The sequence below is a fragment of the Primulina huaijiensis genome, chromosome 3 (assembly GCF_012295235.1).
Source record: "Primulina huaijiensis isolate GDHJ02 chromosome 3, ASM1229523v2, whole genome shotgun sequence".
Classification (NCBI taxonomy): Eukaryota; Viridiplantae; Streptophyta; class Magnoliopsida; order Lamiales; family Gesneriaceae; genus Primulina; species Primulina huaijiensis.
This window is the reverse complement of record NC_133308.1, coordinates 25,557,353-25,575,292: the sequence shown is the minus strand read 5'-3', so window position 1 is coordinate 25,575,292 and position 17,940 is coordinate 25,557,353. Positions and strand designations below refer to the sequence as shown.

Here is a 17,940-nt window from a genome sequence, read left to right as displayed (position 1 = left end):
AGTAATTTCAAATATTTCCTTGGCTGCAATTTAAATTATTACAATCTAAATGTGTGAAATATAAATGATATCCAGATTTATGCTTCAGATTCTTTTTTCATAGTTAAATTTTAGCTAGGTGGAATATTTTTATCCTTTAAAGTACTGAAATAAAATCTTTGAAAAATAAATTATGATAACCCCAGTCTTTTAAATAGTTCACAAATTCTTAAACAATTCATGTCGACATTTTGTTATAGGACATTTTTTTAGAGCTTAGAAATTGGATAAATCCTCAGTAGACGAGAAAATACATTTAAATTAAAAAATATGTTCGTGTCTGTTTACATGAAGAAAATTTTTTTTGTACAAAGAGTAGTAATAATAATACAATGATGATTAGTTATTGAGAATTTATAAAATTATAAATCCGTCTCCTCAGAAAATATATATTTCTCTCAATCACTAAGGCTTCCACGGCGGCGGGGGTGGGGGGTTCGCGGGGTACATTGGCGGCACTGCCGAAAACATGGTATTCTTATCCACTCCATCGCCACCACTCGAAGTGAGAGAAACCAGCGCAGCCACGAGGCCGGCATTTCCAGCTACAGTTGGCTCGGTGTAGCTGTAATTTGTGCGGACATCCCTGAAGTTGTCGAAGCGGTCCGGACCGCCCACCATGGCGCCTACGATGTTATTGGGATTGGCAGTTTTAGCGTCACGCCACCGCCATCCGCCGGTGCAGGAGTATCTAGTTTTGTCGTTGGGGATGGAGGCACCACGGTGGTGGACGTGTTTAGGATACTTGTCGCCGTAGCCCACTACGTAGCTCATCTTCATGGGATTTGCTCCCAATATGTAGTTCAACTATGTGTACATACATATCAAAACACGAAAACATATATAACAATAACATAAGATAATAATACATGATAATAAAGCAATGAGTTTCCAAGATTGAATCCGAAGTTTTCGAATGGCATGTAGTTACTCGTTATTTGTTGGACAGATGTTTGTTATAATTGGACCTCAAACCTCGTATTAAATTGGCTGATGACTCTTATTTGACAACACCATACATGAAATTTGCCTATTTTTATGGAGGTCTACCGTTCACCCATATATTAGGTTGCGTCTCTGTCACGAGGGACACTACTGATCACCACAAACACATACGATGTTCACACTTGATTTATTTTTTTCCATCACTTTTATGTAAAAGGTTATTAGTAATTTTAGATATTAAAGTTTAATGTATTAAACTACTAACAAAAAAAATAAGAAAAAAAAATGAAGTACAAAAACAATAGATATTATTATAAGCATAACTCAAACATATAGAAAAAATTACCTGAGAAGTGGCGAAGTCTTTAAGAATAGAGATAGGAAGAAAGTCCCCGCCGCAATACCAACCAGGAACCCCGCTGGCATTCAAGTAATCCGCAAACACAGAAGCCAAGAATGCCGCATTCGCCACATACTGCAAGTTCTGCGCCCTTCCATGATTCAGTTCAATCAATCCACCTGCACACACACGCTTCAAAGTAAATCTCCCCAAGAAATATATATTACACGGAAATTTGTAACCGGCAGCAGGCCACTACTTTTCTGTTAGGATCGAAGTAACCATAACACGGTTTTTTCGATGAACCCTCTGTCAGCATTGACAGATGGGATATGACCTCATAGGCTAAATCGTGATCTGTCCCATATGAACAAATCAATCCGTTATCCTTCTGCCAGTATCGAAGAATCCTACATACACAGCGTGCATGGGGAAGTAATATTGTACCTCGAGTCCAGTTAAAAACATTGTATCTCTTAAGGTAAGAACACATGGTGAGCCCAGTAACGTTGTGGTAACTCCTCAACATATCCTCGTACGGGTACCCCGGGCTGAGGAACAGCCTAATTCTGGTCAGGAGAAGCATAGCGGCGGGTAACTTGTTCTCCCAACTCAGCACACTCAAATCCGGGATCATGTAAAATGCCTTGGCGTTACGAGGGATCCCCGGATTTGTCGCCAACGAGAAGTAAGAGCTATTCCCAGTTGCGTAGAACAGCCACGCGGCGCCCCACATGTGCTCGTCGTAGTAATTGGTGGAGTTGTAGTATGGCGCGATGTAGGGATTCCCTCGGCTGTAAGCTGTCCTTCTGCCCCCGTCTCGGGCGAAGACAAAGACGGTTTTGGCGCCAGAGACGAGTTTCTTTGAGTACGTGGGGTTGTTGCGGAAGACGATGGAGGCAGAGGCGAGTGCGGCGGCCATTTCTCCGGCTAGCTCAGGGCCGGAGCTGATAGATATGGACTTACGAGGGTAGTCCATGTCTTCGGGTCTCTCCCAGCAGTAGTGGTCGTCTGGTGTTTGGGACCCGTTTTGGGATCCGCCAACCTGTATACAGTTCAGGTAGTGAGAAATTATGGTGACATTATTGAAGTATACGATGAATCATATCATATTTTTCAATTTTTTGGTTTGGTGTTGGTATGTTACTGGATTGATAATGCAAGAGAATTAAGTGCTCGTGCTCAAATTAAAATATGATTTGGAGATCCAAAGATTTATTTTAACAAATCAAATACATCACAACGCGCATACTAATTACCTGGCCGTAGATTTTGTCGATTTTGGTAGCCGAAGAGTTGAAAGTAAGGAGCAAATAATCGGTGCCCCATTTGATCAGGTCCGTGACATGGTCATACTCGCCTATGGCTCGATACTTGTGTTCGTACTCGATCACACTCCAACTCAACATCGTCATCGCAAACGACATCGGGAAATGAAACTTGGTGTTGTCTCCGGCGTCATAATACCCACCCACTAGTCCACCTTTCACGTCCGTTGCATCGGATCCGTCTTGGAGGCCGGAATCTCGTCTCCATGGGATACCGTTGTTTTTCGGTAATTTCCCGGCTGCAAACAAATTATGAGTTCTGTCATGATCGCTTTACCTATATTTTTGAACTATTGAAAAACGTAACAAATTTTAAACCAAGAGATCCTTTAAATTTCTTTCTAGATAGATATTGTCTTCCGACTATTGAGAGCCTGACCGCCTGGATAAACCTCGTACACTATTAATGAAAGGAGGGTTAAGTTCTTGTTAGCATAAGAGTAATGTCCTAATACAATCTAAAGGTCCAAAGTTGATCGGGACATGTGACATATTAAATTTGGACAACTGAATAATGTATGGTAACATCGTCTCATCAAAACTAATACGATGTTCACAATCAATTATGATATAATATAATATAGTATGGTTTTTAAGGTTTTTAAGGTATTTTTTTTTTTTAATATATGCTGTTGTTTTACATTAATTTAACAGTTTAAATCATATTGTGTATAATTATTGTAGTATAAGTTTCTTTGACCAATTCATTTACTATTTCTTATTTTCTCTTTAAAATATTAAAATATATTTTCACCCTATAATCATTAATTTTTTTCCCGTCGACACATTACCCTTCACATTTCATTTATTATTATTATTATTATTATTATTATTATTGTTATTGTTATTGTTATTGTTATAGTAGTAGATACATATATATAACAGATCCATTGGTGATTTCATTTTTGTATTGCTAGACCAAATGCATTGTACAAAGTGAGCAATCCATTTTAAATTGTTCGTGCCTATCACGTAGAACTATAATATATTGTAGAATGTATATAATAACATTAATGAAAGTTTTTATTTAAAAAAAACAAGTGAAAGTCAACTATCCTTTTAAAAAAATAAACAGATAAATAAATAATAATTTCTATATTAAAATTGACTCCCGACCTCTTGTTTTGAAATTAATATTATACAATTCTCAGCTCAAATTGTAACTATATGCTACAATTGTCTTTTGTGGTAATTTTTTTATGATAATGACATGCTTATTGAGAAAATAAGGTTGAGAGGGTTAGTTTGATGTATATTATAATTTTGGTCAATTCTCTTTTTTATATATATATTTTTTTATTATCACAAAATAATATTTATTAAAACAAGGACCAAAGTAAGGTTAAAAATCGAATATATTTTGATCAAAAAGGCTAGAATTTATTTTGTCATGTACATACAATATAAATTCTAAAATCGATCAAGAATAATCTTTATTATATCATCGATACTCAAATAAATAAATAATAGATTTCCGTAATTTACTTAATTGTGAAACTTTATATATATATATATATATTTTTTTATTATCACAAAATAATATTTATTAAAACAAGGACCAAAGTAAGGTTAAAAATCGAATATATTTTGATCAAAAAGGCTAGAATTTATTTTGTCATGTACATACAATATAAATTCTAAAATCGATCAAGAATAATCTTTATTATATCATCGATACTCAAATAAATAAATAATAGATTTCCGTAATTTACTTAATTGTGAAACTTTATATATATATATATATAGACTCAGTTTTGTCTATGAAAAAATCATATGAGTGAAGAGAAATGTGAAAAGGGATCCCCTAAAATCAAGAACACAAAGGAAAGAATTGACTGTTAATTATTTTATCAAATGAATTGGATCTCAATAATGAATGCAGATTCATGCATACAATCGACTTAATGATATATATAAAATTTATTATTGTGATTCACAGAGAAAATATACATACATATGTATATGTATATATATTCACACAATCACCTGGATTTTTGATGATCTAGAAAGAATCCATCGTTCTTCAATTGCTACTCTTCCATGTGTGTGTGTGTATATATATATATATGTTTGTTAAAAAATTATATATATATATATATATATAGATATAGACAACCCGTGTTTAGAATAAAATAAAATAAATATTTATTAAAAATAATAATAAAATAATAGCAGAAAGTTGACATTTCTATGGGATTTGTACCAATAATATTTATGAACTGTAGTAGTTTTTTTTAATTAAATTAAATTTAATGAGGTTTTATGCTAGACTGGGATATTGAATGAAAGCTGGAGTGATGATGAACTGTGAATTAATGTAGAACAGCTAATATTTAACATTAATTGTCATCTAATAAAACTTTTTTGGGGGTCGATAGGAACTTTCCTACGAATACATCCTTAATTTAGTAATGCAATGGGAAATGGCCCCAAAAATATTGAACATTGCTTTGAATTTGTATTTACCATAAATTGTTTTTTTATTTTATATATNAAAATAAAATAGAAAATTAAGTTTTATGGGTAAGAGAAAAGGAGTCAAAAAGCACAAAATCCGAAAGCAAAATGAAGTAAACCCAACCCAAAACTTCCCGAACCAGATATTACCCAAGCCTCCTCGACTTCTCACCAGAAGTATTTGTATAAGAGTCTGGTCGGTGATTAAATTAAAATTTATTAAAAAACATAAATGTGTTTCTTATTAATTATATATACTTTTGCAGGTTTAAATTTAAATTATACTTCTTCTGTTTCATATGTATACACATATTAACAAAAAATTTATTGGAAAAGTAATTTTTTAAAAAATCATTTACCTTTATTTATTTAGTTTTTTGATAGAATAAAAAATCTGTTTGAAGTATTTAAAGATAGATATAGATTGGTAAAAAATTACGGAAACTGAAATTATATATTTTATATTATAATTAAACATTGAATTTTTTTCTTATTTTTCAAATAGCCACTTAAAAATTCGATATTAAACATTTATTCTTTTCGAAAAAATAATTTCTACATCCAGCCTGATCGTATATAAATCAAAAAGTTGACCGAGACTTTTTTAAAAATGTATGTTTAAGAAGACACATCAATTGCTAACCACAAATAAATAAATAATAATAATAATAATAATAATAATATTTTTTTAAAAAAAATAATAATTGATATGACCGATAGTTTGAATATAATAATAGAGATGAACATCGTGTGACAGTCCATAAAATTGGAAGATTGCATATGAAAATATCTATAAAAAAAAAAAAGCTTTGATTTACCCTTTACGTACACAGTGGGATTTGGGCGAATTAATCCCGTAAGTATCAGCTCACCTTGAAGAAAAATCGAATTTAGCCGTGTGTTTTTTTAGATTTTTGGAATCTTTGTTCCTAATAAGTTCAAAAACCACAATTTGAAAACTCGAACAAAAGCTTCGATTTTACCATGGTCAGGAGAGAAGTTTAAACTTTCTGTACCATTTGTTTGATTTTTGAAAGTGAAAGCATAAACGAATTCCCGATATGGATTTGAATTTTTCGTTTCTTGGCGGTTGTCGCTATTTTGAAGAGGTTTATCTAATTATAATTCCAAATATAAATCTTTACGATGACGTATGTATCATGAAAATTTTTATATGTGTTTGAAATTGAGCATTTCATTTGAGGACAACAAATAAATTTAAATAAAGACGGTAGCATAAACATTGAAGGGTAAAATTCTTCTATATTTGTGATTTTATGTTTAGTGGAAGGTTAAATTTCATTTTATTCCGCTATCTTTGTTTTTTTTTATTGTTGACAATTTTAATTTTTTTTCCAACGTGACGCTTATGTATCACCAATACAGTGATAATGTAGTTTTGACACGTACAATATCACATCAATACTCCCGATAAAAAATGACCAAAATTGCCGATAATCGAAATATACATGACTAAAGATGAAAAATGTGTAATATATAGGACCAAAATATCAAATAGGCAAACACAAAATTTTCATGTAATTGATCATTCACAATTACTAATATACAAATTTCATTTCTTTATCACTCAAATATTTTATCCAACATCTTATTATATAATACAAACCAAGGGATGTTTCTTCTATCAAAAACGGATAGACTGACAGTTGCCGTTGGAGATGCCCTAAAACCCTGACCCGGAGGTTTTTCGCCTCCGCCTTCGTCCTGACGCGGTGATGCTAGTAAGTCGATCATGCGCCGCGGCGCATACGGCGTTTCGGAGGCTGAGGCTCACTCACGACCCCCTAGGAAGCAGTAGTAGAGCTGTCTTTTCTCATCATTCTCCCTTTAACAATCCCATCCGGTCTCCTTTTGCTCGCAGTGTGATTTCCAACTTTAGCAGTGGAATAAGTTGCATTGGTTTTTGTTCCTCCTGGATTAAATTGTATTCAACTTGCTCAATATCAAATTCTATATTAGCTGGTGATGCTGCGGCTACTCCTACCACTGGTATTGAGAATGGTGAAGCTGATGAGGAGGCGAGGACTTACGTTCCCATGCAATATGGTGCTATTCCGGAGGAGTATTCTGCAATTGAATTGGCGTTGGGTTCTGTGGTGAAGATATTTACGGTTGCGAGTAGCCCCAGTTACTTCCTTCCTTGGCAGAATAAGTCTCAGCGTGAAACAATGGGCTCGGGTTTGCATTTCTTTTTACCCAATTTGATTTCGTGTAGATTGGTATAACATAAATGATTAAAAGCTTTTCTTTTTCGTGAAAGTTTTATCTTTGCGCTTGGCAGAGTAATCATGAGACCCAATGACGGTCAATCTATTGGTTTTAGCTAACAAAGTGGTAGTATGAATGGAGATGCAAACTCTTTTTAACAATTCTTATGTTTCCTGTATGACATTTATTGTTGTAATGATACACTGTCTCAAAAAGTTTGGTGTCCTGATCTTAGATGTAGATTAGCCTCAACTCACATTTTAAGAGAAAATCATATCCGTAGACAACCAGATGGATTCATGCAGGTGTCTTGTGGGCTAAGAATATTAGTCATCTAACTTTAAAAGTTTCTATGAAATTGCCTATGTGGATAAATGATTCTTTTGACTATGGGTTTTGTGAAATTTGATGTAGGGTTTGTTATTCCGGGAAGGAAAATCCTGACAAATGCCCATGTTGTGGCTGATCATACATTTGTACTTGTAAGAAAGCATGGTTCTCCCACCAAATACAGGGCAGAGGTCCAAGCTGTCGGCCATGAATGTGATTTGGCTATACTGGTTGTTGAAAATGAAGAATTCTGGGAAGGAATGAGCTTTCTGGAACTTGGTGACACCCCCTTTCTTCAAGAGGCAGTTGCTGTTGTTGGCTATCCTCAAGGTAATGTCACATAAAATGTGCGCAAGATCGTTTTGAGTAAGGAATATTTCTCCATTGGCCAGGGTTGCAAACCAGAATTAATCTTTTGTAAAGTTATTTCAAAGATATATGGTTGAAAACTGGAAAAAATGGACCATGCATGTAAATTTTAGGACTTTGAAGAGAAATTTAATTGTAAATTGGGCGTTATCTGCAGACTTTTAAGTGGCCTTTATCATGTAGTATCTAACTTTTAATTACTATTTAAATTTCTTGCTATTGATTGGTTTTATCGAGTTCACGAGTGCAAAAATTATTTGTATTATTATCTAATCTTGCTTATGGGTTTGTGTAGGCTGAGTTGCCGACTATGATACGATTTTCCATATAGGTTATCGAAACTTGCCATATTTTTCATTAAATTGTTGTCTAATTGAATAGTTTTGTATCTTCTTTAAACATTCTTGTGTTATGATTATAAGTTGTGAGCAGTGAGCTTCTGCTGGTTTCATTAGAAAAATTACACTAATGAGTTATGTTTTTGCAGGAGGAGACAACATTTCTGTTACAAAAGGGGTCGTCTCTAGGGTTGAGCCAACGCAATATGTACATGGTGCAACGCAGCTGTTGGCAATACAGATTGATGCAGCTATAAATCCAGGAAACAGTGGAGGCCCGGCAATCATGGGTGACAAAGTTGTCGGAGTAGCATTTCAAAACCTTTCTGGTGCGGAGAACATTGGGTAAATTTATCATGTTTTTTCCTTGCATTTCATTGGCAGAAGATGGCAGCTAGGAACATACCAATTGTTTGCTTGAGAATTTGAATGTCAAAACCTCATTTTTACAAAGTTAGGAGGCACACAAATTTAATTTCTCACATCAAATCTATTTTAAAGTTTGTGTCCATGTCCAGTTCTGACTTATTCTTTTCCACCAAGCCAACTTGATTCTAGATTTGGTAGGTGTGTTATGCATTTTCAGCCTTGGTAAAATTATTGTCCTCTGTTGAAGCTGCAGCTTATGGACGATGACTAATTCGCCTACTTATCTCTGGTGAAATTGGTTAGTCAAATGCGACAATACATGTTATACAAGACATAGGAGTTACACAATTTAGAGCTCTTGGACATGGTTGTTGGAATTAATTTCATGTATCTCAAAAATGAATGAGTAGAAACAAAATAAATAACCAGAAATTTTCCATGTCTTTTCTTCCCTAGAGAGTGTCATACCAATTAATGACTTGTCCCTACTCCCTATGAAGATGCTTACACAATTACAGATGCTCTTTATCATTTTTGAACTGGCAGTGAATCAGGAATTGAATCATATTGATCAATGCTAATGTTTTCCATTTTTATGTATTCTGTTTTTGCTGTTAAATGAAATATTGTTTTGTGTTATGCATCATAGAACTACTTCTGTTAAATATGAATTCTCATTAGAAATCTATTCCTTTTTAGACAAATGAACCATTTATCTCTTAAGGGCCAAGACAATATAGTTTATGTTAATTATGCCAAAGAGGTCGCGAAAATCTACGATACATATATCTTTGTTTAGTCAGTTATTTGCAGCGAAAGAAATTGAATTGTATTTTTCTTGTACGATTGGCTGACCTGTCTTTAAATTAAACATTAACAGTCCCTCTGACCTGCGTAGTTGTTCTTCAGCTTTTTAGTTTCTTATAATTATAATTACATGTATAGCAAGCAACTTATAGTCCATGGGGTATTGAATATCCTAAGATTTAACATGTTAATTTATTCACGGAAAACTTGTAAAAGACCAGTGTCCAGTCACTTCAAAACCGGATCGAAGCAGTCACCATCTCTCCATGTCAGTGGCTAAATGTATTGTTATTTGGATTTGGCGTGTTTGAGTGCTACTACTGTATTTTATTTGTCCATGTATGAATTGACATGTTCTTAAATAATGTAGGTTCTTATAAACTTGGAGGAGTCATTAGATACGATGTCATGTAATTGTTTGTCATTTTGCAGTTATATTATTCCTGTCCCGGTGATAAAGCATTTCATTGCTGGTGTTCAAGAAACTGGAGATTATGTTGGATTCTGCTCCTTGGGATTGTCTTGCCAACCTACTGAAAATGCACAACTTCGCGATCACTTCAAAATGCGACCTGGTTTAACTGGGATACTTGTCAGTAGAATTAATCCTCTCTCTGATGCATATAGAGTTCTGAAAAAAGATGATATCATCCTTTCGTTTGATGGTTCCACTATTGCAAATGATGGAACAGGTATGTTTCAACATGTCTCCGTGCCTTTTGAGGATTCTATGTGAGGTGTTTCAAAAACATCTCTTATGATCGCTCGATTGATAATTCGTAGGCATTTTCAATTACTTGAGAGACCAAATAAATGGTATTTACTATTTATTGCTGAACATGCCTCATACTTGCAAAACATTATGGTGGCTGATCGTTTTACTTCTAGTGCATGGCTATTTTAATTTCAATAGTTTTGATGTTGTACCTCATTTATGATACAGTTTCTTTCCGGAATAGAGAGCGAATAACGTTTGATCATTTAGTCTCCATGAAGAAACCTAATGAAACAGCGGAGATTAAAGTCTTGAGAAATGGAGAAGAGCATGACTTCAGTGTCACCCTTCGTCCTGTAAGTGCAATTTCTTCTGCAGATTGGCCTAACACTGCTTCTTGTGATCTGATTGGACACATGACACTGCTGTATTTCTACTGCTACAACTACTGGTGCTGCTTTTTTGCTGGACAGGAACCATCAATTGGATAATTGCCTTAATATCGTAATATCGGCATGCCAAACAAATTTTTAATTGATAGACATCTAATCATTTCCCATTTAATCAATGTGCATTTCCTTGAGCAGGAACATTAACCTTTACTTATGCATTTATCGAAGACAAAAATGCTCTTAAATAACCGAGCTTTAATAGAAGCCGTGTTAAGGAATCAAAATCCCAGATTATCTCCCAACAAGAAAGAAAAACTCTCTCCCGCCTCTTAGCCGTAGCACAAGCTAAAACGTATTTTTAACAAAGTTCTGGATACCCAGACCGTAACTGAACATGCTCGGCATGTTATTACCAAAATTCCTATTTGGGAGTAGATTATGACATTAGGATGACAGCACTTAGTGATTTAATCTTTAGCCCTCACATTTTTCTGTCAAAATTATCTTCATTTCTCTTAGTTGACTATATTCTGAGCCGATTCTTCAAAATTTCTTTGACATGCAGATAGAACCACTTGTTCCAGTTCATCAGTTTGATAAACTTCCAAGTTATTTCATCTTTGCCGGCCTTGTCTTTATTCCTTTGACTCAGCCATTTCTCCATGAGTATGGAGAAGACTGGTACAACACATCCCCTCGTCGGTTGTGTGAACGAGCACTTAGAGAGCTGCCAAAGAAAGCTGGTGAACAGCTTGTCATCCTCTCCCAGGTTCTTAGCTATTCTTTCTATTATCAAGTTTCAGGTTGGAATAGTTTTCTCAATCTGATGGAGGGATTAGCAAACCGTCAAATTCTTTGTCCTCCTAATCTTCTTTCAGTATATATGCTGATTTTGTTAATTTGGACATCTATTCATAGTTGCACATCTATATATTTTATTCTATGATTGTGATAATTATGATTAGTTTCCCTAGCATTTTCCCTAGCATTTTCCCTAGCATTTTTTTGATAAATTATGTAGGTATCTATAATGTTTACTGGTATCAATTGAGTTGATTTAATTTCTAAGTAATTTTTTATTCTTGATTGTAAAAATTCATTCCAACAATCATTCGCAATCATCTCTCCATTTAATAATTTAGTAACTTTTGAATATTTGGAGTTTTATGTTGCTTAAATCATAATTTACCAGTTGATAGCTTGCTCTTCCATTTACTGTGACTTCTCAATCTTTAAGCTATTTTTTTTATTGAGTATTGAATGGTATGATGATCATACTTGAATGTTTACCTGATAATGAGTATGATGTAGATTAGCTATAATAATAACAGTAACAGGATGTGAAGACGTGTCATATTTTGTAAAGTTGAAAGAAAAGGATAAATATATTAACCTTTAATAGAAGGAAATGTTAGATATGGAAATAATAAAAAATAAAGTGACCTCTACGAGTATATTCAATTATAAAATAAAAAATACTATGGAGCATAAAACTTTTATAAATAAAATGAATAGGTAGTGGGAGTTGGTATAAATCATGAATTAGTTAAAGTGAGAATCGTGAGATTGAGGCTTAAGAAATAGACCCTAGTACTGCATTAATGAATTATTAAACTGTTATATAAAACAACCATAAATCAATGAATGAATGATAAAAATAGATTTAGTTTACAATGGAAAATTGGTAGAAAGGGAGTTTTTTAAACACAAGTTTTTCAATTTTTAAAATTTTAGAGTTTCATGAACTTGCGAATATATAATGCTTTTCATAAGTTTGCATGTAATTTAGACATTGTGTAAAATGAGAGTTTCGTGGACTTGAAAAGATGTATAGCTATCGTAGTAAAAGCGAAAAAGCAAATAATAAGTTGTGTAACTTAGATTAGACATTATGTTTGAGGTTAGTGGTGAATTATGGAGAAAGTGCATTTATTGTGAAAAACTATGTGCATCATCCATGTGCATTTATGTGTTCGTAGAGAGATACGTCGTTCTTGACTATGTTACAAATTTTATATAGGTCTTAATGGATGACATCAATACCGGCTATGAGCGCCTTGCTGAGCTACAGGTATACGACACTCTGTTTCTGTAAGTTTACTGTTTAATGAGCTGATCTTACTCAGTTCTAGCTTCAACTAAATGAAAATACTATTCCGTAAAATGTTTTAGGTACAAGTGTATCATGGCAGTTTTCATATACCGTTGTTTTTAAGCCCAGATACATGGTTTTCTGTGACAACTCAGATATTGTGAATCGCTATTCTTGTTTGAGCAGCTGCATTTGAAGTTTGTATTGGTTATTTCTTCGCACAGTAGGCAATTTCTTTTCTGACACTCCCTTTCTTTACAATTTGTTCCATTTTACAGGTGAAGAAGGTGAACGGCATAGAAGTTAACAACTTGAAACATTTACGACAGCTTGTGGAAGATAGTTTCAAAGGAGAAGTGAGATTCGATTTGGATGATGAGAGGGTAATTGTTTTGAACTATGATTCTGCAAAACTCGCAACGGCTCGAATATTAAAACGGCATAGAATACCTCATACCATGTCTAGTGACCTTATTGATGAACAAACTCTGTCAGAAGTTGAGCTCGCTTGCTCAAAATAAGCATCCGGTTAATTTATTTGTTTCACTGGCTATTTCTATATCAATTATTTCTAAATTTGTGGAATATATTGGAAGATGAATGTCCGAGCAAGTTTTCTTAGCGTTTGCCTTGCAATTTGACATCGAGCTAATTTTGTTGTGTTCTAATTTAAATTTTCTTGATGTAAACGCAATCTCATTTTTTGGAATAATTTCAATTCTCGTTGTTTATTTACCATGTATGTAATTAATCATTTACACCATTAGGAGTGTCATCTATTCATCTTGATTTAAATTTCTTGATTAATCGTACATTCAGGCAAATAGTTGGATGATATGTACAATCTAATTCTCTTGAAGATTTTTCTTTTTAGTATATGTACCAGGGAACAAATCACTCGTTACGTGTAATTACAACCAGTTTATTATTATGATAAAAATCAATTTGTGGATGCTTGGTAAAATATATTTTTGAAAAATTATAAATTCAATTTTAATAACGACCAAGAAAAATTAAATATCTATGTTAAAGATGATTAATTTGATTTTAATCCATGATGCTTAATATATTGCAAATGCTTAGAGTAATTTTTTTGACATACTGTTATTTTAATGTATATATATCCTTGATTAGTTTACAATCACCGTATCAATCAAAGTTTGGATCTTAATCGCCTATGCGATATGAACTTTCTACAAAAAAAAAAAAAAAAAAAAAAAAAAAAAAAAAAAAAAAAANACAAGAAGTTCACATGTGGTGCTAATTTTCTTTTTGGGCTCCTTTGAGTGAGTGTACATGTGTGAGAGGAAGAGAGAAGTCAGGAAGATCGAGGTTGACCAAAACTTCATGCCAAAATAATAAACTGAAAATTATTATCAGAGAATGCTAACAAAACTTCCACCCCAAAAAAGAACGTTGCTTGCGGTAATACATCAAAATTTCAGTGGCCCTCACTATTTTCGCCTTTGTCCATTTTACCTTTTTAAAGCCAAACTTTGACACAACAATCATCTCCCACAATAACTCTTCCTCAAGGAAATCTGACCAAAAGTATCAAATAAAGATAGAAATATGTGTAGCATTAACTTGTTGATTCTTACACTCATTTCCATTCTTTCAACACATGTTTTTGTGGTCAAATCTGAGGATCCTTACTTGTTCTACACTTGGAATGTCAATTATGCCACCCTCTCCCCTTTAGGTGTCCCTCAACAAGTCATTCAAATCAATGGACAATTCCCAGGACCAAAGATCAACTGCACTTCCAACAACAACATTGTTGTTAATGTCTTCAACCACCTCGACGAGCCATTGCTCTTCACTTGGAATGGCATTCAACAGAGGAAGAATTCTTGGCAAGATGGAACATTAGGCACAAATTGCCCAATTCAGCCGGGTACAAACTTTACTTACCACTTTCAAGTCAAGGATCAGATAGGCAGCTACTATTACTACCCCACCACCACACTCCACCGTGCGGCAGGTGGATATGGCCCCCTCGCTGTGCATAGCCGTGACTTGATCCCGGTACCCTTTGATCATCCTGAGGATGACTACGCAGTGCTTGTAGGAGATTGGTACTCGAAAGGCCATTCCAACTTGAAGAAACTGTTGGATGGTGGCCGGAGTCTTGGCCGGCCGGATGGACTTATTATCAATGGAAAGAATGGTAAAAGTGATGGAAAAGATCAGCCCATGTTTAATATGATCCCTGGGAAGGTATATAGATACAGAATATGTAATGTTGGGATGAAGAATTCCATTAATGCAAGGTTTCAAGGCCATCCAATGAAACTAGTGGAGGTCGAAGGATCACACACTGTGCAGAATGTGTATGATTCTCTTGATGTGCATTTAGGACAATGCTACTCAGTGTTGGTCACGGCTGATCAAGCACCTAAGGACTATCTCTTTGTTGCGTCCACGCGTTTTACAAAATCACCACTCACTGCCACAGCAACAATCCGTTATGTCGGTGGAAAGGGTCCAGCCTCAGCCGCTCTGCCAGAGGCTCCAGTAGGGTGGGCTTGGTCGTTGAACCAGTTCCGGTCCCTTCGTTGGAACTTGACAGCAAGCGCAGCTAGGCCTAACCCACAAGGGTCCTACCATTATGGAAAAATCAACATTACACGCACAATAAAATTCGTCAACTCGGCAGGATCTGTTGATGGAAAGTTGAGATATGCTGTCAATGGAGTTTCACACATTGATCCAGAGACACCAGTGAAGTTGGCTGAGTACTTTGGGATTGCAAACAAAGTGTTCAAATACGATTTAATTGGTGATGAACCGCCATCTGGTGCAGGAGATAAAATCACCGTTGCTCCAAATGTGATCCAAGCGATTTTCAGAAACTTCGTTGAGATCATATTCGAAAACCATGAGAAAAGTGTTCAATCGTGGCACTTGGACGGCTATTCGTTCTTCCCTGTCGCGTAAGTAATTCTAACAAACACTAATAGTCATTGTAGCACATAATTACGGGTACAAAGAACCATCTATGTTCAAGAAACCAAAAATCCTACAAAAATGTTAATCTGAATTGGATATTTAACGATCGGAATCGAATAATCCTGACAGTTTCGTGCAAAAACGCCATGTTTTAAATCATTTTTTTCCCCAAAAAACAGATGATAGATCGTTACACTTTCATCCATTCATAGATTCATATTCTAAAAAACCACCTATTTACTGGAAGCCAAATCCGCAAGTCAAGAAACCGAAAACAATAACCCAAACCAGATGATTTCACTACCAGAAGCAAGAGCAAGATTTCCCACTATTTGATGTTAAATTCAACTTATTAGATATTCATAAATTTCATGCATAAATATATGTTGAGACAGGATTGAGCCTGGGAGATGGACAGCAGACAAAAGGACGAAGTACAATCTAATAGATGCTGTTAGCAGACACACAATCCATGTATATCCAAAAAGCTGGGCAGCAGTCATGACAACTTTGGACAATGCTGGAATGTGGAACTTGAGATCAATGCTGTTAGAAAGGAATTATTTGGGACAACAACTTTACATTAGCGTGCTCTCGCCAGAACACTCTCTCCGCGATGAATATAACATTCAGGACGACACTTTGCTATGCGGACTAGTCAAGAACATGCCAAGGCCAAAACCTTACAGCATATGAAATATTCTAGAGTCTGCAATATCAAGAAATGACAGTTTTTTCATGTCTTTGGCTTGAAGCATGTGAGACATACATTACTTCAGATTGAATAAATAAAGATAGTAAATAGTAGAGAATTTTACAGTGAAGAAGGACGATTTGGATATGGTGGTTCTATATTAATGGCCACGTTAAGTTTTTTTCAATACTAGAAAATTGAAGATCATTGTTTTCTTGTTTTATCTTTGTCCAATTTTTGTCATCTGTTCTTTGAAGTGTATTATGGTGGAGAATGATGCTACAATTTACTGGCTTTGATATTTGTTTTTCTTTTCTTTTTAATAATTATGGTCCTCTTAAAATGTTTATATGGTATATTTTGGTAGCATTCAACGACCCAAATCACATAGATTGCCGCATTATCTCAAAGAAACCTGCTGCCATCGATAGTTTTTCTTTTATCATTACGGATTGGAGTTTTGTTTTTAACATGAATTCAACAAGATTACCTGTCATAATCATGTGGTAGTTAGGGAAGTCCTTTTTTTTTTTTTTTTTTAATGTTTTTCATATAATAGTCAAATGTGTTCGTTGTCACATACCTTCTTCTAATTATTTTTCTCTGTTTTATTATTACTTTAATAATTTTAGATAATTTAGATAACTGAGAATTATTTTTTAAAATAGTTACAAAAATTATTTAAATGTTTTACGAGAAATATATTACTTATTAAAAATTTAATTAATTATTCTGAGTATTTTTCCACCAATTTCATAATTTATTTGTAAGCCGTATTTAATATACTCTAATACTTAATTAATACAGAGTAAATTTTTTAATTAAATGATTTAGTTATATTTGTATAGACTTGTATAGACTACTATAACGTAAATATAAAATGTGAATATGCTTATAAATTTATAAATAGTTATTTGGGTGTTTTAATAAAATACTATAAATTTAAAAATAATTTTCTAATATATAACAAATCATGAGCATCTATCTTTTTTCCCCAAAGTTTTAACAAATCATGTGATGAATCACTTTTATTTATAATTATACATTTTACTCTTTTTTGAGGAAAAAAAAAAAAAGAATTATTACGACCATCATCATAATTTGTTTCATTGCTCGAGCCATTGGTATAATATCATCATATTTTTTAGAGCTGAAAATGTATAATATCATCATATTTTTTAGAGCTGAACATGAAATATATAACATATATTTTTGTCAAATGAAGAGAAGACATTCATTCGTTGAAATTTAAATCGGGATCATTCTTAATCTTACCATTTTATTTGAATATAAAATATATATTGTAAGGCCCGAGATTTTGATTATCGTAATCTGAGATTAATCTTAAATGAATTATTGATTAATCTCGGTAATTATAGACGGAAAGGATTAGACCGGGAAAGACAAGAAAAGACGTAAAATATGCGCGAGGATACAGAAGCTAAAGTGTGAATTCCAGAAAACCTCGCGCACATGCGCGGAAGTGAGGCGCGCATATGCGCGAGTTGCAATATGCCGAGACAGTAGGTCTCGCGCATATGCGC

The 17,940-nt window shown here is 34.1% G+C and overlaps 3 protein-coding genes across 3 annotated transcripts; 2 read left to right on the top strand and 1 right to left on the bottom strand.

The window, feature by feature from the left end:
• Positions 1 to 280: 280 nt before the first annotated feature.
• Positions 281 to 3,457, bottom strand: LOC140972618 (endoglucanase 12). The gene is made up of 5 exons (XM_073435011.1): positions 3,444 to 3,457; positions 2,584 to 2,911; positions 1,772 to 2,369; positions 1,331 to 1,503; positions 281 to 846 (listed from the first exon to the last, which is right to left on the bottom strand). Exons 1-5 carry the CDS (start codon positions 3,455 to 3,457, stop codon positions 445 to 447), a joined length of 1,515 nt encoding a protein of 504 aa, XP_073291112.1. The 3' UTR covers positions 281 to 444.
• A 3,290-nt stretch (positions 3,458 to 6,747) lies between these two features.
• LOC140974050 (protease Do-like 10, mitochondrial) lies at positions 6,748 to 13,513 on the top strand. The gene is made up of 8 exons (XM_073437268.1): positions 6,748 to 7,308; positions 7,753 to 7,998; positions 8,525 to 8,720; positions 9,984 to 10,243; positions 10,495 to 10,622; positions 11,224 to 11,427; positions 12,679 to 12,729; positions 13,029 to 13,513. Exons 1-8 carry the CDS (start codon positions 6,846 to 6,848, stop codon positions 13,269 to 13,271), a joined length of 1,791 nt encoding a protein of 596 aa, XP_073293369.1. The 5' UTR covers positions 6,748 to 6,845; the 3' UTR covers positions 13,272 to 13,513.
• A 737-nt stretch (positions 13,514 to 14,250) lies between these two features.
• On the top strand, positions 14,251 to 16,690 carry LOC140974051 (L-ascorbate oxidase homolog). Its single transcript, XM_073437269.1, has 2 exons — positions 14,251 to 15,686; positions 16,098 to 16,690. The coding sequence occupies exons 1-2, from the start codon at positions 14,323 to 14,325 to the stop codon at positions 16,396 to 16,398; spliced, it is 1,665 nt and encodes a 554-aa protein (XP_073293370.1). The 5' UTR covers positions 14,251 to 14,322; the 3' UTR covers positions 16,399 to 16,690.
• The last annotated feature ends 1,250 nt before the right edge of the window (positions 16,691 to 17,940 follow it).

Coding starts and splice junctions, on each gene's coding strand:
- LOC140972618 (XM_073435011.1), bottom strand. Junction 1,504..1,771: donor TGTTTTTAACTGGACTCGAG/GTACAATATTAC, acceptor GTGTGTGTGCAG/GTGGATTGATTGAACTGAAT. Junction 847..1,330: donor AAGACTTCGCCACTTCTCAG/GTAATTTTTTCT, acceptor ATGTACACATAG/TTGAACTACATATTGGGAGC.
- LOC140974050 (XM_073437268.1), top strand. CDS start 6,846: ATGCTAGTAAGTCGATCATGCGCCGCGGCGCATACGGCGTTTCGGAGG. Junction 7,999..8,524: donor TGTTGTTGGCTATCCTCAAG/GTAATGTCACAT, acceptor ATGTTTTTGCAG/GAGGAGACAACATTTCTGTT. Junction 11,428..12,678: donor AGCTTGTCATCCTCTCCCAG/GTTCTTAGCTAT, acceptor AATTTTATATAG/GTCTTAATGGATGACATCAA.
- LOC140974051 (XM_073437269.1), top strand. CDS start 14,323: ATGTGTAGCATTAACTTGTTGATTCTTACACTCATTTCCATTCTTTCA. Junction 15,687..16,097: donor TATTCGTTCTTCCCTGTCGC/GTAAGTAATTCT, acceptor ATGTTGAGACAG/GATTGAGCCTGGGAGATGGA.